General features: G+C 37.3%; 1 protein-coding gene across 1 annotated transcript in view; it reads right to left on the reverse strand.

Moving 5' to 3' along the window:
• Positions 1-20,801, reverse strand: part of SUSD5 (sushi domain containing 5) — a 55,646-nt gene extending 34,845 nt beyond the window's left edge. Inside the window, exons 1-4 of the mRNA XM_023528421.1 lie at positions 20,660-20,801; positions 16,874-17,500; positions 4,537-4,714; positions 184-302 (exon numbers count right to left, since the gene is read on the reverse strand). Coding sequence (XP_023384189.1) covers positions 184-302; positions 4,537-4,714; positions 16,874-17,500; positions 20,660-20,801 — 1,066 coding nt within the window. The remainder of the gene's footprint in view (positions 1-183; positions 303-4,536; positions 4,715-16,873; positions 17,501-20,659) is intronic.
• Between the last annotated feature and the right edge of the window lie 924 nt (positions 20,802-21,725).

Consider the following 21,725-nt stretch of genomic DNA (forward strand, 5'->3'; position numbering starts at 1 on the left):
TATTTTACCATTGCTTGGTCCACTTCCTTTCCTTGTCTACTCCCCCACTGCCTATTGGCTCTTCTTTGGACGGATTTCCTGATATACCATATTTCAGTGAATCTGCTTCTAGAGAATGCAACCTAAGATAGCAACTCCCACAAGCGGACCCTCCAGAAACTTTCTAAAGGCTCTGGCACTGACCTTCATCCTTAATACAAAGGGCATTGTATGTGCCACCAGGAGCTGGGTTGCTCTCAATTTTCACGTCAACAGCTCTCGTGATCTGCTGCTCACCACTCCCCTTGCCACACACGGTTGTCCTGAAACAGATAAAGAAGACACTGGATTAGGAGAACTAATTAAACATGGAAAAGAACATTCTTTTCTTTTGTCAGCTTAGAATCAGCAGACATTTTTCCGATTCACAAGCTTTGGTGGAAAGCCTCAGTATGAGAACACTTTCCCCAAACAAAAGTCTAAATTCAGGAACACATAGGGATGCTGGAGTTGAGGTCATATGTATCAATTCAAGTTTCAGAGGAATACATTGTTCCTCTGAATACATTCTAGTATATGTGTTTACTATTATTATTTTTTTTCTCTTTATGGGTTCTCTTCTTTATGAGGGGGTTTGTTTTGCTGTTCTTGTTTATATTTCTTAATATGGATCATTAACTCATTAACCTTAAGCCTTTGTCCTCTTCTAACACAAGCATTTTAATGCTTAACATTTCCCTCTAGGTATAGCTTTAGAAGTATCCCATATGTTAAGTATGTTATGTTTTTAATATAATTCAGTTCTACTTATATGCTAATTTCCATTATAATTTATTTTTGTCCCATGCTTTATTTAGGAATATTTTTTCTAAACAGCAAATAGTAGAATTTTAAAAAATCCATCTTTTTTTCCTAATTGGAGCATCACATCCACTTAATTTAATCACCGATCTCTTTGAATTTCAATCTGCCATCTTTCTATTAGTTCTGCACATTCTTTCTTCCGTTCTTCCTCTTTTTTTCCCCTGATTTTGATTGTTTTAATTTGGCGGGGGGCAGACTCTTTCTCCTTTGTATTGGTTTGGAAGGATTATATCTTTTTTTTCCTGAAATGTAAAAATCATTTTTATTTAGCAGTGGAATAAAATCACACATACTCATAATCACATGGAAGGAAGCCCACTAGACTAATGTGGTCATTCAGCAAGCAAAGAAATGGAGAGCAGGAACATGAAATCACTAACCAAAATCCCAGGGCTGCTGACAAAGGCAGAACCGAAACCTGGGGCTTTATCTTCCCTTTTACTATTGTTTTAGCAGTTACCCTAGGAGTTATAAGATGCTTTCCAGACTTTTAAAATTTAATACTACTTTTACCCTCCTCCCAATGACACAACTTAAAATCCTTAAAATACTATGTATTAACATATTTAAAATACTTCCTGACTTATATACTATTTTTTTAGTGTTTAGTATTTGCTGCTTTTTGTAATTATATAATTTCAATTTACTTCCCCCTGCCCCCAACCCCATTTACCCTTTCATCCTTGTTTACAGCTCTGGCCTTCCACTTACAATTATTTTCCTCCTGCCTGAAGAGCACCCTTTAGTGTTTCTTTTAGTGCTGGTCTGATATAATGAATTTTCTCACCCTTTGTCTGTCTAAAATGTCTTTATTTTACTTTTATTCTTGGGAGATATTTTCACTGGGTATAGTACAGAATTCCAGGCAGTAATTTTCTTTCAGCAGTTTGAAGGTATCATTGAATTGTCTTTGGTTTTTGTTAGTTTATTTTTACTCTTTCTTTCTCTTATTACTTTAAATATTTTTTTCTTCATATTAGACTCTCATAAGTTTTACCATGATGTGCCAAACTGTGAATTTCTTTTTATTTGTTTTACTTGGGTTTCGTAGGGCTTCTTGAGTCTGTGCCCGGATATTTTTTTTAAGTTGTGGATAAGTCTCACGTTGCTTTTGCTCCATCTTCCTTCTCTTCTTTTAGAATTCCAATTGCATGCATCTTCTTCGCCTTTTACCCTTCTACATTTTTCATCTTTTTTTCTTCTGTTCTTTATCCTGAATTTCTTCTTCTGAAATATCTTCCAGTTCACAAATATTCTCTTTGGCTTTTTTTAATCAGCTGTTAGATATACCCATTAAGTTCTTAAGTTCAGTTATTGTATTTTACATTTCTAGGGTTTCCATTTTGTTATTTTTATAGTTTTCCATCTTCTGCCAAAATCCTCCTTGCCTTTTGCATCTTTGAACAGTTTAAAGATTTAAGGTCTGCATCTATCAATGCTAATACCTAGAGTTTCTATTAGTTATTTTTATTCTTGTTGCCTTGACTCCTCACATGACTGGTTATTTTATATTGTGTGACAAATCCTATATTTGCTAAAATTAATTGTGGAAACCAATTGCCTAGGATAATGCTGTCTTCTTCCAGAGATGATTTTTAAAATCAATTCTGCTAGCTATCTGGAGCACTGAAACTCCAGTATAATCTCAATCCAAATTCATGGCTTTGAAGGATTCGAAGCGATTCTTCAGCTTCTCTGAAGGCCTGCCGCTTACTTTTAATCCTGGGGTACATCCCTACAACATCCCAACCCAAAGCAAAAGGACTCCCCAGATGCCTGCCTATAGAAAAGTCTTCCTGGTCCTACGAGGCTATCTAAATTGCCAACCAGCTTTTCTGCCACCATTTATGGAATGTGAAAAGGGTCCCAGGAAACAAGTGGCCCCAAAGTCTGTATTCACTGCTCTAGATCTCCGTCTTCCTATAGATTTATGTATATACTCAAAATAAATTCATAGAGCTATAGAGCATATCTACTAAAAATCTACTATGCCATCAATTGCAAAATGCACTATGCATTTAATAACTTGTTTGGTAAGGGAGAGGGGATGGGTGTGATGGAAAGACCCATGGTGAAATGCACATCATAATGGTCAGATGCTTGGTTCTGGTAACATTAAAAAGGAAAACCTGTTTTTAATGTGTCGTGTAGTAAACATATCAAGTAAATATGTTCTCTTTATAAAGAAATACCATCTTAGCAATGCAGAGATCCACTAAGATGTCTTAACACTTTACAGCAAACCCAGACAGAATGGCCTTTCCAGTGACTCAGTCCTGATTTGTAATGCCTGGGAGACCGAAGCCTGGCTCTAAGCTGGCTCTTCAGAATCTCTGAATACCCTGGTTATCTGATGCAATGATGGTAACAGAGTTATGAAAAATATTTATACTTGACTACATAATGGAAACATGCATGCGCAGGGCATATTTTGTCTATTGAGGAACCTGGATATAAAAATATAAGGCAGAGAGGGTCACAGTTCCAGATGCGCTGAAAAGATCTGGATGTGGCCTCAGTTGTCCTATTTATTCAATTGCTGCTTCACATGTGGCACACGTGGAGACATGAGTCAGCATGGTTGTGTGTGTTTTCTATGGCCATCTGCCAGCCAGACATCTTCAAGGTTATTATCAACCAAAGTGTTCTTGGAGCCCATTTTACTCGTTCACATTCCTGTGGCATGAAGGAGAAAGCAGAATGGCTCTTGCCTTCTCTGAGTATGACTAAAGAAGCAGTTAGCAGCACTAATGGAAAGTTTTTTTCCTAGCCGGCCACAAGATTTTCTTCTCCACAAGGATTCCATGGGTCAGGAACTCAGACAGGGCACAAGAGAAATGGCTTGTCTCTGCTCTATAAAGTGTAAGGCCTCAGCTGGGGAGACTCATAGGCTATTGCAACTCAATAGCTGAGACTCACCTGGAGGCATCTTTCAGACTCACCTGGAGGCATCTTCCCTTACATTTCAGGCAGATAATGCTGGCTATCGGCTGAGACATCGGTTGGGTCTATTGGTGAGAGCAATGACATGGGGCATTTCCATGTAGGCTGGGCTTCCTAACAGCATGGCTATCTCAGGATAGTCAAAACTTCTTACATGGCATCCCAAAAGTGAGTGTCACCAGAAATCCAGGCATGGATTTCTCTGACCTAACCTCAGAAGTCACACAGTATTGCTCCTGCTATATTCTATCAGTTGAGGCAATACTATCCTGTGCCTGATTCAGAGTGCCTGATTCGATGGGAGCAATGTGAAAAAATTTGTGACCATATTTTAAAACCTCAATACTGTATTCCTATTCATATATATGCAGATGCACATCAACAGGGAAAAACAGATAATGAATATATACCAAATAGTTAAGAGTCATTACGTCTGGGGTAAGGAAGAAGAGAGAAACTCACTTTGCATTTTACACGGATAAGGATTATTTGAAAATTTAACAAGCATGTATTATTTTTGTAACTTAAAAAGGAAATTCAAAACAACAAAGTAAGGTGGGGGGGTGTGACAGAACTCTAGAAAAATGTTTTTATATGAGAACTCTAACCAAGAATGCACTGGAAGCCACTGCCCACTGCATTTAGCCTAACCTGGCACCTCAATCGAACAATTATCGAGTCCCCATATAAGCCCTGGTGGGGCAGCCGGATCAGCTGGAAGTACAGCCTCTCCCAGCTCGCCAGACTTACCCCAGCGAGCCGTCCGCCAGCCAGCCCGTGGTGCACACAGCGAAGGCACAATCCTGGACCACTCTCCGCAGCTCCTCTGCAGACACCAAGTGAGCGCCCCTGCTCTTGCAGGAAAGCCGAGCTGCCTCCAGTTCCAGGCCCTGAGAGCCATTCCGAGACTCCAGCACAAAGAGCTTCCCTGTGTGGGGACAAGCATGAACACAGGCTGACTCCAAGATCCACGGGGATTTAATCTCAGCAAACTTACTCGCTGGCAGACACCTGCCAGAACTGTAGTTTCCAACTTGCCCTGAAGACCCAAGTGCAGCAACTACCCTATGGCACTCATCCCTGGGACCAGGTGATGACAATCGTACTGGTATTTTAATCCTTTTTTTTTTTTTCTCTCTCATCTTCTTTAAAAACACAAAACAAAACAAAAAAACAACCAGAATTAACCATCTGCTCCAGCATGTTTATCTGGATAAGCCCTTCAAAAATTCTTTTTAAATGAAATCTTACCATTTGCAACAACATGGATGGACTTAGAGGGTATTATGCTAAGTGAAATAAGTCAGACAGAGAAAGACAAATACCATATGATTTCACTTATATGTGAACAAAATAAATGAACAAACAAAATGAAAACAGACTCATAATTAAAAAGAACAAACATGATTGCCAGATGGGGGGCGGTCGAGGGGCTGTGTGAAAAAAGTGAAGAGATCAAGGAGTACAAATTGATAGTTACAAAATAGTCACGGAGATGTAAAGTACTGCATAGGAATACAGTCAATAATATTGTAATAACTATGTATGATGTCAGACGGGTGCTAGACTAATTGGGGGGATCCTTTCGTAAATTATATAAATGTCTAACCACTCTGCTGTATACCTGAAACTAATATAAAATGATACTGAATGTTAATTCTAATTGAAAAATAAAAATTTAAAAAGTTGCTGATGGTCAAATCATAAACTAAATAAATTAGGGGTTGGCAAACTGTAGCCTGAAGACCAAATCCAGTTTGCTGCCTGATTCTGTAAATAAAGTTTTATTAAAACATCAAAAAAAATCTTTTTTAAAAAGTGTTTTATATAAAAGCTCAATGTCCTAGGTTCTTCTGAGTTGGGTCACTTGGTGTCCAAGTCACTGATTCAGGGCTCGGCTCCACCTTCCTTCGCCTGTCCCAGTGCTTGGGTAATCACATATATAACAGGTTGCTTCTCTTTTCTGTCCCACTGTTTCAAGACATTATCAGGCCCTTCCCACAAAAAGTTCACTTCATTTCTTTCCAACTGGACCAGACAGCAGTGGCCATGTCTGGGGCACCCTGGCTTCCATCAATATGTAGGCATGTAGCAGCGTCAAAACGCGGTTGACAGTTGGGTGGAATAAGACCATGAATTCAGATAGAGGTGGATGCTGAGACTGACTGCAAAAGAGAGCTTTAGGCAAGAGAACCACAGCTCAAGAGGGATCACTGTGATCCCTAAGAGCCTACTGGATGACGCAATGCCTTGGGTGGCCCTGCTGAGTTCAAGGTAAAGGCAGGGGAGCAAAAACCCAGTAAGAATGAGATATTTCATTTCCATCTGTCAGCAAAATTATCATACTATATTGATTTTATTAAAATAAGATACTTAACTGTCATCTACTATAAAATCACTATAATAAATATAATAATCTCCCTAGCTTTAATGCAAAAGTTATAATATATTTTTTCACAATAAACATATCTGTGCTCCCTTAGACTTGGTGGAAATGTACAGTACATAACCTGAATCACTACACTTGGTTGGCCCTGTCTGAAGAAGCAAGCACGCACCCAGGATGCTTTTTTATTAATGGTATGTACCTACCTGGAAAAAAAAATGTTGTGAAATTAATCTGAGGTTTTGATGGCCAAGCCCCTGAGCAAAGGGGATGAAAGTGAAGCCTGGGGCTCGCATGAAGTAGGGAATCTGATAGACCTCCCCTCCCACTCCACCACCATCTCTCACACACACACGCACGCATGCACGCACACACATGAATACATGAAGCTGTGACTCTGAAGGGTTAAACTCTCGGGATAAGAATGAATAAGAATAAATACCCGCTTTCTTCATTCACAAGACACTGTTGGAAGAGTTGCCTTGGTGCTAGGACCCCAAGTGCTAATCCTCATTGGGAACTGCAGTCTTAACAAAAATGGATTCAGCTTAGCATGGCCTGAGAATAACATATATCCACACACCTGGTAGGAACAAATGCAAATCCTCTTTGGAGAAAAGGAAAAAAGAAATTCTCCTGTGCATCAGAAAAACCCCATACAAATATTTTTTCAAAGTCAATGAAATCAGTGAAAAGCTATATAATGCAGCTAACTGGATAAGGAAACAAGATACCATGAGTGAAAAGCAACAGATACAACATGTAGCAGAAATTGACCTAAAAATAAGTTTGAATACTGGTATTAACAGGCATAGGTTATAAAACAATGATGATTACTATATTTAAAGAAATAAAAGACAAGTTTGAAAATATTTGAAAAGAACAGGAAAGTGTAAAATATGGCTTAGCTGATTTGAAAAAGAATCAAATAGGTCTTCTAGAAATAAAAAAATGCAGTGATCGATTGAAAATGCAAAGAATGCTTTTGGCTGCATATCAAATACAATTGAACAAAGAAATTATTCTTGAAAAAGAAATCATCCTAAATGTAATAAAGAGACAAAAAAGATGGAAAATATTAAAATAATAAAGAGACATGAAAGTAAGAGTAAGGATTAACATGTAATTTAATCAGAATTCTCAGAGAAGAGAAAAAAATGAGGTGGAAGCGATATCTGATGACAAATACCTGAGACTTCTAAATAGCTGATAAATACTCCAAATACATATTGAATATGTCCAATAACAAATTCCAAGGTAAAAAAAAAATCTATAAGGAGACATATGCTAGTGATGCTACCGAACGGTAGAGGCAGAGAACATTGTCAAAGCAGACAGAGAGAAGGGATAGAATAATTTCAAAGTAGCAACAGCTAGCCTGATAGTTGACTTTTAAAACAGTAGTAATGGAAGCAAGAATATAGTTATTATCAGAAAATAGCTGCAAATTTAGAATTCTAGAATTTCTCACCAACTGAGTTTCTTTCTAGAAAGTACTAAAAGAAGTATTTCGGCAGAGAAAATTATTTGAGCGGCAAGATGGAATGTAAAGGGAAAATCAATACATGGTTAAATATAAATGAATACTGATTATATGAAATGGCACCCAGTAACAGCAAAATACACATCCTTCTCAAGTGCACGTGGACCACTCCTCAGGATAGACCATATGTTAGGTCATAAAATAAGCCTCAATAAATTTAAAAGGACTAAAATTGCTCAAATTATGTTCTCTAATTACAATGGAAGGGAATTAGAAATTAATAACAGAAATAAATTGGGAAATTCATAAAGAGGTAAAATAAATCAATGCACTCCTAAATAACTGATGAGTCAAAGGAGAAATCACAAGTGAAATTAGAAAATACTTTGAGATGAATGAAAACAAAACATATCAAATCTTATGGGATGCAGCTAATGCACTGCTTAGAGGGAAATTTATAACTGTAAATTCCTACATTAAAATAAGAAAAAGATCTCAAATAAAAACCCCATCTTTCCACTTTAAAACATTGGAAAAGAAGAGCAAACTAAACTCAAAGCAAACAGAAATGAAGAGGAATAATAAAGATTAGAGCAGAAATTAATGAAATAGGAAAAAAATCAATAAAACCAAAAGTTGGTCTTTGGAAAGAGCAACAAAATCAACAGACAGTTAGCTAAAATGACGAAGCCATAAATAAATAAGTCAATAAATAAATAAATGAGTCAAATTACTGAAATCAGACATTACTCTGATATTACAGAAATACAAAGTGTTATAAAGCACTACTATAAACAACTGTATTCCAACAAATTAGATAACTCGGATTAAATAAAAAATTCCTAGAAAGACAAACTACTCAAGAAGAAATAGGAAAATCCGAATAGACTTTTAATAAGTAAAGTGATTGAATTAATAATTTAAAAATTATCCACAAAGAAAAATACAGTTTCAGATGGTTTCATTGCTGAATTCTACCAAACATATAAAGAGGAATGAATACCAATTCTCCACAAACTCATCTAAAAAGTAAGACAGAAGGTAACAACACCTCCCAACTTATTCTATGAGGCCCTGATTGCCCTGAACCAAAACCAGATAAAAGGCATTACAAGAAAAGAAAACTACAAGCCAACGTCTCTTTGGAAAATAGACACAAAAACCTTCAATGAAATACTAGTAAACCAAATCCAGCAACATAAAAAAGGAATTATACACCATGACCAAGTGGGATATATCACAGGAATACAAGGTTGGTTTAACATTCCCAAATCAATTAATTCCCGTATCAATAGAATAAAATACAAAAACTACATGATCATCTCAATAGATGTAGAAAAAAGTACTTGATGAAATTCAACATCCTTTCATGATAAAAAAAAACTTCAACAAACTAGGAACAAAGGGGAATTTCTTCAACCCTGATAAAAAACATCAACAAAATCTCATCGTTAACGTCATACTTTATGGTGAAAGACTGAGTGTTTTCCCCTAAGATCTTAGTCAACAAGGATGATTGCTTTGCCACTTCTATTCAACATTCTATGAGTGATTTTAGCCAGGCAATTAGGCAAGAAAATGAAATAAAAGGCACCCAGACTGGAAAGAAGAAGTAAAACCATCTCCATTTGTAAATGACATAATCTTGCATCCTGAGGAATCCACTAAAAAACTACTATAACTAGTTAAGACAGGTTACAGTATATAAGATCAATATACAAAAATCAATTGCATTTCTCTACACTAGCAATGGATAATCCAAAAATGAAAGTACAATTCCATTATAATAGCACCAAAAAGAATAAAATACTTAAATTAAATTTAACAAGTGTAAAATTATACTCTGAAAGCTACAAAACATAATCAAAGGAAATTAAAGACCTAAATAAATAGAAAGACACTTCATATTCAAGAATATGAAGAAAACTTAATATTGTTAAGATGGCAATGCTCCCCAAATAGATCTACAGATTCAGCACAATTTCCATCAAAATCCCAGCAGTTTTTGTTGTTCTTAAAAGTCATATGGAAATTCAAGGGTCCCAGAATAGCCAAAATAAGTTGTAGGTCTCACACTTCTTGATTTCAAAACTTACTACCAAGTTATAGTAATCAAGACAATGTGGAACTGGCATTAAAACAGATGTATACACACACACACACACATATATAATTGAGATTCCAGAAACAAATTTTCACATTTACAGTCAATTGATTTTCAACAAGGAGGTCAAGACCATTCAATGGGGGAAAGAAGAGTCTTCAAGAAATGGTACAGGGACAACTGGATAGCTGCATGCAAAAAAACAAAGTTGAACTCCTGCCTCACGCTATCCATAAAAATTAACTGAAAGTGAATCAAAGACCTAAATATAAGAGCTAAAACTATAACTCTTAGAAGAAAACATAGGAGAAAATCTTTGTGATCTTGGATTATACAATGGTTTCTTAGATATAACACCAAAAGCACAAGCAATCAAAGATATAACACCAAAAGCACAAGCAATCAAAGAAATAATTGGACGTCATCAAAATTAAAAACTTTTTGCTTTGAAGGACTAAATCAAGAAAGTAAAAAGACAACCCTCAAAATGGGAAAATATTTTGCAAATACATATATGAAACTTCTATATAGAATAGGTAAAGAACTTCAACTCAACAAAACCAAAAGAAAAAACAAACAAGCAATCTGATTAAAAAATAGACATCTTGAAAAGATATTTCTCCAAAGAAGATATGCAAATGGCCAATAGAACATAAAAAGATGCTCAACATCACTAATCATTACAAAAACGCAAATCAAAACCACAATGAAATAGCACTTCAGGACCATTAAGATGGTAATTAAAACTAGAAAATAACGAATGTTAGCAAAGATGTAGAGAAATTAAAATTCTTATGCATTGCTGGTGGGAATGCAAACGGTGCAGCCACTGTGGAAAACAGTGTAGTGCAAAAAATTAAACATAGAGTTACCATATAATCCAACAATTCCACTTCTAGGTAGATGCCCAAGGAGGTAAAAGCAGAGATTTGAATAATACTTGTACTTGTTCATAAAACATTATTCACAATTGATGTAGAGGAAAGCAACCGAAGTGTCCATGGACAGATGAATAAATTAAGAAAATAAGGTATATGCCTATAATGGAATATTAATTAGCCTCTAAAAGGAAGGAAATTTTGATACATGCTACAACATGGATAAACCTTGAAGACATTATATAAAGTGAAACCAGTCAGTAATCAATGTACGATTCCATTTACAGGAGATACCTAGAGTAGTCAAATTCATGGAGACAGGAAAGAGCATGGTGGTTACAGTGGGAAAGGGAAAAAAGAGAGGTTTGTTTAAAGGGGACAGTTTCAGTTGGAGATGAAAAAGTTCCAGAGATGAATGCCAGTGATGGTTGCACAACAACGTGAATGTTCTTAATGCCACAGAATCGTATACTTAAAAATGGTTAAAATGGTATAAAAAATGGGCAAAGGATCTGAATAGACATTTCTTCAAAGAAAGTATACAAATGGCCAATAAGCACATGAACAGATGTTGAATATCACTAGCCATCAGAGAAACACAAATCAAAACCACAATGAGATACTCATACCCACCAGGATGGCTATTATCAAAAAGACAGGTAATAAGTGATGGTGAGGATGTAAAGAAACTGGCACCCTCAAACATTGCTGGTGGAAATGTGAAACGGTGAAGCTGCTTTGGAAAACCATCTGACAGTTTCTCAAATAGTTAAACACATGAACCAGCAGTCACTCTCCTGTATACTGAAAACATACAACTGAAAACACATGTTTATATAAAAACTTCTATATGAATAAGAAAAATGATGAGGGAGAACTCGCCTGACCAGTCATTAAAACATTCTTTACAGCCTCTGTAATTAAACACAGTATAGTGCTGGCACACAAATAGAAAAAAATAAACCAGTGGAATATAATTTAATGTCTAAAATAAGACACAAAAATGTATGAACATATAGTGTAGGACAAAGGTGGTATCTCAATTAACAATGTGAAAATGAACTTCTTCATAAATCATTATTGGATAACTGTGTAACCAAAAAAACTTCTATATGAATTTTCATAGCAGCATTTTTTGTAATAAATAATAAATTAAATTTATAATTGTAAAATTGTATTTATAATTGCCAAAACGTAGAATCAAACCAAGGGCCATCAACTGATGAGTGGACCAATAAAGATGGTATATCCATACAATGGAATATTATTTGACAATAAAATGATGTATCAATACATGCTACAAATGGATGAACCTTGAAAACAGTATGCTAAGTGAAAGAAGCCAGTCACTAGAGCCCATACACTCTATGATTCCATTTACATGAAATGTCCAGAACAGGCAAATCTGTAGAGACTAAAAACAGGTATGTGGTTGCCTAGGGATTGGGGAATTGGAGAGAAACAGGGAGTAAATGTTAATGGATACAAGATTTATTTGGGGGTAATAAAAGTGTTCTAAAATTGTATGTAGTGATTCGTAACTCTGTGAATATACCAAAAACCAGTGAACCATACAATTTAAATGAGTGAATTGTGGTATATGAATTATTTTTCAATAAAGCTGTTATTTAAAAAGGTATTGCTAGAGAAGAACAGGTTCTCGTATGATGATAGCTATTTCATGAGTAATATAAAAGAATTTTAAACACTACTAAATAAATAACGCTAGACTATAAAAAGGCAATATTAACAAAACTACTAGGAGAAATAGAAAAATCTGAAATGCTTATGAAAATTTTAACTACTATTCTCAATAATTGATAAAACAGAAAAAAAATGAAAAGGATGTAGAGGATTTTAAGCCACAAAATTAACACTCTTGACGTAAGGACCAATGCACAGTACTGCAAACTACAGAATACACATTCTTTTTAGGCACACACAGAATATTTGTAAAATTGATCAAATACTGAGCTATATGCCAAATATAAAAAATCTTCAAAAGACCCAAATCGTACAAAGCATGTTTTTTAACCACAATACAATCTAAAATCACTTGTTTTTTTTTTTATCAAAACCCTGTATAGTATTTACTATGGGCTGAGTATTGTTCAAATTGCTTTATAAATAGTCATTAAATTATTCCTTATAACAATTCTATGATGTAGGTGTCATTATCATCTCAATTTTATAGTTAAAATTTAGTATTAATGAGCTGTCCGAGATCACACAGCTGGTATACAAAACCAGGCAGTTTGGTTCCAGGTCAGTGATCCTAACTGCTGTGTTATATTGCCTTTTAATAGCAGAGTAATAATTAGGAAATTCTCCCTTGGGCATGGAAATTACAAAATATACTTCTAAACGAATGATGGGTTCAGAGAAGAAACCACACTTGAAATACAACATTTTTACTCTAGTGACAAAACCTTGTAAAGAAACTGAAGTAGTATTAAGGGAAAGTTAAAGTCTCAAATGCTCATATTACAAAAGAAGAATGGTTGTAATCAATGATCTAACTTTCTATCTCAAAAACATAGAAAAAAGAACATAAAATTAAAGCTTCTAAAGAAGTAGAAAGAAATAATACAGAGCAGAAAACAAAAAAAAAAAAAAAAAAAAAGGAAAGCAGATGTACAATAGGGAAAATAAAGCCAAAAGTTGCTTCTTTCTAAAAAATGATAAAATTGATAAACCCCTAGCAAGATTGACCAAGATTAAAAGAAAGAAAACACAAATTAGCAATATCAAGAATGAACAGGGACATCACTACAGATTCTATGGACACTGAAAAAAAAGTAAGAGATTATTATATGATTAATGCCAGTATATCTGACAATTTAAATGAAATGAACAAGTTGCTTATAAAACCAAATTTAGTAAAACTGATACACAATGAATAAGAAAATCTGAATAATCTTTTCTCTACTAAATAAGTTAAATTCATTATTTAAAATCTTCCTATAAGAAAAACTCCAAACACATGTGACCTCATTACCAAACACTAAAAAAAAAAAAAAAAGAGAGAGAGATTAAAATAGAGCTCATCTTACAAACACCTTTTCAGAGAACAGAAGAAGGAACAACTTTCAAAATTATTTTAGGAACCATTATAACCCTGATGCCAATATCTGACAAAAATATTATAAGAAATGAAAATTACAGGCCAATATATTTCATGAATATAGACTCAGTAATCCTAAATCTATTTCTCTCACTCCAGGCTCAGCTCTAAATGATCTCTTCTCACTATAAAACCCTTCCATAGAATTCCACCCACGCACACGGTTTCAAAGAGCATCCTTACACAAATGACATGCTTTTTTCTTCAGTCCAGACCCTTTCCATTCACCCATCCTCCTTTCCAATCCCAGCCTCTCTCACTTGGACAACTAAAATAGCATCCTGCATGGTCTTTCTATATCCAATCTTGCTCTGGTCCCGTCCATTCTCCCTACATCACAATCAGGGGATCTTTTCAAAATGCAAATCTGATCAGTCACTTTACTTCTGGAAACCATTCAAAGGTTCCTTTCCTTTTTTGGATTGAAACAAAACTGGGCCTATGAGGTCCGAGATCATTGCACTCATACCAATTTTCCTGGTATCATCTTGAACCACTTCCACCTTGGACCTTTCGCTCCAGCCGCCCTGTTTATCACATGTCCGATTGTCTCTGCCACTCACAGTTTCTTTGCACACTCTATCTCTACTCAGACCCTCTTTCTTTCTCCTCTTTGCCTAGTTAATCCTTATTCAGCTTTCAGATTCTCCTATACCAAGTCAAACTCTCTTAGCATATGCTCTCATAGTACCTCTGTCCTTTAATTTTATCAAATATCAAAATCACAATTTCACATTTCATTCATATAATTAATTGCTTAATGTCTCTCTCTTCCCATTAGATTTTAAGCCTCCTGATGGCAAGGACCTGTTTGTCCTCACCATCTATTCTCAATAGCAAAGACAGTATATAGCATATAGTAGATATTCAATAAATTACCCATTGAATTAATGAATCTTTTCCTGTAATCATAACTCAAACAGTTAATGCAAATTTAGTTAATGTGAAGATTTTTCAGTTTCAAAAGTATTTTAGAAGTACAGTGGCAGGTCTCTTTTATGTATGAGATGCATCTCAAATTAGTCAAATGTAAACTAAATGTTTTTCATTTGAATCTATCTCATTGATTTATCTTCAATAAGTCCATGCTTTAATAAGTCCATGGAGTTTTTAATAACTCCAGTTTTCTCTTTTCAAATGTCTGTAATGCATCATGGTTTAGCTGAACATTTCTTCTTCCTTCCATCACTGTAGAATGTAACTAAATGTGGAAAGTGGTGGTAGTTAAGCATATAGTTAGTAAAGAAAAGAATCCTTTCATAATATAGGTTATAATTCTTCAATGGCTCTATTATAAAAGTTGGAGCTCAGCAAATGGAGTTTCTCGAAAGCAACTGTACCTATAATTCTCCATTGGGGAAGAGGGGAGAAGGAAAGAAAGAAGTGACAAACGGAGGCATTTCCGGCAAGCGGTAACAAGAAAACATCCTTTAATGCTGTCATTACTTTCTCCTTGTCCAATGATATTTCTGCCTTCAATTTTCTATGACCCACATCCAACCTGATAGGCACAAAATATTGATCTATATGCATCTGGCATTGCACTTAAGCCGTTATAATGGGGTGAAACTCTAAAGCCTCATGCATTGTAGAGATTTCTTTAAAAAGAATTAAAATTGGTACAATACTATATATTGTTCAAAAGTTAATACTGGCTCCAATTTATTCTACTTGCATTCTTTAAAATCGACTTAATTTTCATGACTAAATGTCAGGCAAAAAATACTACAAGAATTAACAGTTGATTGACTCTAACAGGTATGAGATTTCTTTTTAGGGGATAGTAATTTTTAGAAATTAGATAGCAGTGATGGTTGCACAACATAATGAATATACTGAAAAATACTGAATGTACCTTTTAACATGATAAGTTTTACATAAATTATATCTCAATTTATAAATTGACAGTGTTCACTAGGAGCCTTTGAAGTTACAAATGTTTTCTAACCCTCTCTCTGAGGATATGGAGAAATAAGACATTCATTCTTAATTAGGAGCAAAGAATTCTTCAAGCTGGCACTTAGAACAAAGAACACCAAAAATTCTAAGATAATATCTGGAGGTTTTCTTTGTTTTCCCCTTTCCCTAACCACCATGCTTCTTTTTGTTGAGTTTTCTAGTTTCATCCAAATATTGTTTGCTAAATAACAATGACATTTTAAAATATAAAAGCATCCTAAATCAGCCGAGGGTTTTTCTCCTTCATCAAACTAATCTGTCTCAAGCTTGGATTTACTAGAAATCCCTCATGGATGTGAGAACTGCTGGCTTTTCTTTCAGATCCTCCTGCACCAAATCAACAGGGTTTTGTTCCAAAATCAAAATACAGCTGAATTAGCTTTTTGAAACTGAACTGATATAAAGTCCTGATCCTGCTAATTTAAGGGAAGTATTCAAAGCTGAATTCAGGTTCAAACAAACAAACAAACGAACAAACAAACAAACAAAAAAGGTGGGTGAAATTTCAGAACTTTCAATAATCTGGTCCTGATCTATTTCTCTAGCCTCATTTCGAAAGACATCCTCACCTTAAACTCTCAGCTAAAGCCACTATCATTTATCCCATCTTCCCTGCCACTCACAGCACAGGGCCTTTGCACTCGCCATTACACTCTCTACCCAGGACACTCTCCTCTCCCCTTTGCCTAGTTGAATCCCACTCATCTTTCAGATTTCCCTGGACCAAGCCAAAAATATCGACAGCGTCTTCTAAACACAGGCCTTGCCTTCCAGGAGCACATTTAAAAGACGTGGAAAATTATCTCTTTGCAGAGTTGGTTCTAAAGCACTCCAGACGCGATTTCATTTTGAAGACCTTTCTTGGAGATCTTTGGAAAACTAACGACGAGACTACAGGACCCGTGCTCAGGTTTTCTCTGGCGCGCGAAGGCAGAGTTCAGGGGCCCGGGGGCGGGTGGAGGCGTTTGGGCCAGCTGAGGCTCGGTGTGCCGGGAGAGGGACGCAGGGTCGCAGGACCGCTGCTCGCCTCGTTGCTTCCCAGGCTTGCGGTTTTCTGGACTCGTCCGAATGAGTCAGTACCCCCAGAGAGCTTCGCCTTCCCCACGCGCCGCCCCGGGCCCCGCCGCCTCCCGGACACTCCGCGGACACTCACCATCCGCCCGCACGGAGAGGCGCGGCAGACCCAGCAGGAGCAGCGCCGCCGCCCAGAGCCGGGCGCGGGGGCCGGGTCCCTCGGCAGCCATGGTCCCGGCGTCAACAGGCTGGCGGGCTCGAGTGAGGGCTCTGGCTGCGATCGGGGCTGCTTGGGCCATTGCCCAGCGTGCGCCACTCGACTGTGCGCGCTGCGCTCTGCTCGCTGCGCTCTGCTCGCGGGTTGCAGGCTTCGCGCCCGGCGCGCCGAGAGGGAGGAGCGCGGACAGCCCCGGAGGCTGGGGACGCCGGAGCCGCAGCGCTGGGGGCCCGAACTCCCGGGGGTCTTGTCCGTGGCGCCGGGGAGGCGGCTGTAACCCGGCTCCGCCTTCGTGCTGGGCACCTGGAGGCCTCCGTGCCAAAAGAGGCTGAGCCGGACAGCGAGCTCCCAGGGCTCGTCCGGGACCGAGGGTGAGGGCGCCGCGAGGCAAGGGGAGCAGAGAGCCTGCTGCAGGGAAACCCCGCCGGCCTAGGGGACCCTCGACCGAAGGGCGACGCGGTCTCAAAGGCCGAACCCCTCCGCGAGGACCATTAAAAATCGGATACTTAACCCTAGCCTCTGTCTCTTGACTGTCCAACTGGCGTCTTCCTATAGAAAAAGAATAGAACTTGCCAGCCTCACTCCAAGGAGTGAAACGCACGAATAGCGACTCCTCTTCCCTAAAGTCGTAGTTCGAAAGTCACTTAGATAGGATCATCTTCGGGACGCTTCCTTCACAACTTCTCCAGGTACGCGGTAACAGCTCTTAAAAAACACTAGGAGCGCTGGTGGGCTCGTCACCTTTATCACTCCTCCCAAATCAGGGTTGCTTGACCTGGAGAGGGCCTGAGATTCGGATTCTTTCCGTCTGGGGTGGGAATCTACAATCTAAATAAGTGTCCCACTGAATTCTGCTGCAGGGGTCCCTGCCAGGATTGATTCCTTCTTCCACTCATCCATGTCCTGTCTCCCAGCATCAGCACCGTTTGGTGAAGGGAGATTGGCATTCTTCATCCGTAGAGTAATAAAGATGAGTGCTGTTATAACGGACACAGGTGACACTCTGCAGTTTACAAATCCCTTTCATTTTCATGTATTGATTGATCAACAAGTATCTATTGAGCGCCCACAGCATGCCTGTTCTAGATCCTGAATGACGCTACAGTCTGTCCTAAAAATGCTCACACTTACATACGACAGATTCTTAATTAAGATTGAACAAGTGATTGTTGCTAAAAGGAACAGATGATTACCCCCATGACTATGTACTAGGACACAGACATTGAAAGATTATCTGCTTACTTATTAAGGTAAGAACTGAGATTTGAACCCACATTTGATTTACTATACGTGTCATTTTTCAGCTCACATAATTTTTGAAGTATGCACAAAAGCTATCTCCTCTCCTTAATCCTCCCTAAATGTCAACTACAAAGCTATTGCTAGTGATTAATTCATTTGTAAAATAAAACTTTGCTTTTAAAATACAAATACTCTAGGATGTTAAATGTAATGAGGCCTGACAATCATTCACACATAAATGTAAATGAATTTGCTTAGCTACTTTTCTTCTAGCAGCTAGCTGGTAACCTAAGGAGTGAGATTTCACATATCTGGATTGGAGAGGACCTTTTAAAGCCTGATTATTGCTGAGAATGGAGAGGGGGTGCCACAAGGCAGCTGCAGGAGCTACTACTAACTGACTCACTCAAGAGCTGTGCTTACTAATGTTTGTAGAAGTTAATTGGATTTACTTCCTAACCCTAATGACATTTTAAAGTCTGTCTTTATTCAGATCTGTCTTGGCCTGTCCTTATTCTGGGAGGTGGCATTATCTAAAGGTTTAATTGGTACAACTGCTTTAGAATACTGTTTGGCTCTTTCATATGAAGTTAAACATAAAACTCCCCTATCACACAGAATTCTACTCCTTATGTTTCTATCCAAAATGAAAATTTATGTCTACTAAAAGATTTGTACACAAATTTCATAGCAGCTTTATTTGCAATAATTAAAAACTGGAAGCAACTCAAATGTCATCAACAGATGAATAAAAAAACAAACTGTCTTATTTACACAATAGAATCCTATTCTACAATAAAAGGAATGAACTACTGATACACTGAATAATGTGGATGAAGCTCAAAACATTATGCTGAGTGAAAGGGCTTCATGCAGAAGAGTTCACATTGTCTGATTCTACTGACATGAAGCTCAAGAAGGGACGAAAGTAATTTGTGGTGAAAACAATTGATACAGTGGTTGCCTTTTTGAAGGGAATAGGAACACGAAGGAACTTCTGACTTCATGGGAATGTTCTGTATCTTGATGAGCGTGATGGCCACATGAATCTATACATTTGTCAAATCTCACTAAACTGTACGCTTAAAATCTGTGCATTTTGTTGAATGTTATTTATACCTTAATAACAAATATTTCAAAAATAATAAATTCAGTCCTTGCCCAAAGAAGAAATAGTTTTAATAGAAGAGAGTTTAATAAAAAGATCACATTCAGAGATGTTGACAGGGTTGAGAGAACCAATAAGGGATGCTAAAGCTCTTGGGATTATTAATAGCAGGAAGTTACCACCTTGAAGCCTGAAGGTGTAAGGGGAGGTTGAGGTGTTACTCAAACCCAGCAAGAACTGTGGCTAGCAAAGAGGCCACCCGAAGGGAGTAGTAGCCATAGGAAGGGGAACCAAATCACTGCCAATGGTCTGTCAGGGAGGGAATGGGGAAGAACCACTCAAAACGCCCTCTCCTTCTACTCTGCAAATTCCTTCTGATGCCTCCCATTGGCTGAACCATTTGACAGCTGGAGGGCAAAGGAGCACAGGTGCCATAGACCTTAGAGGTCATCCACCCAGGGTACAGAGTTAGGCAGAGAAGGGTGGAGAGTGGAACTGGAGAGGCAATTGGTCCATCTATTCTTTTCTTTCATTTGAATGAAAATAATTCAAAACAAAACAAGGGAAACACAAAGTCCTATGAGTTTCTATATGATCCGGGAATATGCCAATTCAATCAAATTCTCATTTGGAGCTAAACTATAATATTAACCACTTCAGTGGTTATTTTCACATGAGTGCTATTTCATATAAAGAGAAAGAGAAGTAAACAATTATCGTGACACAGATGCTACAGTCCCCACCTCTGTAACTGGTCATGAGGCCTTATATGATAATCATTACAGTGTTCTCTTCTACTCTCTGAACCCCTTGGCCTGCATGATTTTTTTTTTTTAACTGGTGGGAGGGACCCAAACATTCATCCCTACTAAGCATCTGTCTTTATTACTTTGCCACAGTTTCTCACTGACTGTTGTTATTGGGCATGGGAGTTTCTTGTGATCTAGACATAGTCACCCATGCTCGCTTTGATAATTAGGATCAATCCAGCCAGTAGAGTGACCTTCTTCTTTGTTGGAGAGCAATCTTAGCTTCCAATTTACTGGCACATGTCTGTGTGTTTACTGGTGGAAGTATTTCTCCCTTGCCCACCCAAACTTCCCAATTCACCAATCCAAAGGTTGTGGGGATGGTAGGCAAAACTTTGGCAGGTGAGTTATTACATGTAAGGAAAAGGAAGTCATTCTCATTTCCACTCTTTGGTTCTTAGACAATGTATTCTGTCTATAAGAGAAATGATACCATATATTGACTGTTGGTTTATGGCACATACTGTATCATGCATGAGTGCCCTAACCTCTCAGGATGTTGTCCCCTGCTAGTACCCTGTGACTTCATTTTTCGATCAAGTCACCTACTTCTGGGTAACGGGACATATAGTAAAACATATGCGCATGAGTCCCTTGCCTTATTGTTTTTGCTGCGAATCAGTTTCTTGGTTATAGATGATGTAATGCATGATTCCATGGCATCAGATGAGGCATTCTGTGAGTTCACCATAGTCGTGTTAATAGGAGCAAGGAAGGCAAGGAAGGCCAAATTACATCTAGAATAAGGGTCTGTTCCAATGAGGGCAAATAACTGTGATCTCTGAAAAAAAGGGATCCAATATAAACAAGCTTTTCCCACATTGGTAACAGGGGGTCTAATTTTTCCATCTATACATGAAATCAACATAAATCTTTGAAAGCGTATTTTGTCAAAGGAGAAACATTTGACATTTTTTAAAGGCTATTATAAATTTTTTTTTTCTGGTGATTGTACAATACAAATTTTGGTGATTAAAATAATATCCACACTAAATTAAGAAACCTCTGGATATTTCTTGAATTTTTGAATAAATTGCAATGTTCATACAATTCATAATTTCAAACAAGCTGTGGTATTTATTCTGTAGTCCTGGGAAATTTTCTTGGATTATTTATTTAATTTATATTTAATTGAACATATTCGACATATAACATTGTATAAATTTAAGGGTTACAATGTATTACTTTGATGCATTTATGTATTGTAATATAATTGCCTTCATAGCTATATTTAGTACATTACCTAATTTTAGTACAATATTGTTGTCTATATTCTTTATATTGTGCATTAGATCACTATGGTTTATTTACTACTCGTTGCAAGTTTGTACCCTCAAATAACATCAATCTTATCTCCCCACTCCCCAACTTGCATTATTTATTTGATGATGTCCCCTCTCTGCCTCAAATCTCTTTATTTTGGATTTCCTACTTTTAACATGCTGGGTCTGCTGGAATCATCCCATAATTTTCTTATTTTTTTCTCTCTAAGGTTATGAAGATGGCTGAACATATAACACCCAACACTAGACAGATGAAATTGACAGCAGTTTAATAGTTACATATACTTACAGCCTAGGTGGAGAAGAACACTGCATGCCATTCAAGGCCACAT

Source organism: Pteropus vampyrus, unplaced genomic scaffold, assembly GCF_000151845.1.
Source record: "Pteropus vampyrus isolate Shadow unplaced genomic scaffold, Pvam_2.0 Scaffold1, whole genome shotgun sequence".
Taxonomy (NCBI): Eukaryota; Metazoa; Chordata; class Mammalia; order Chiroptera; family Pteropodidae; genus Pteropus; species Pteropus vampyrus.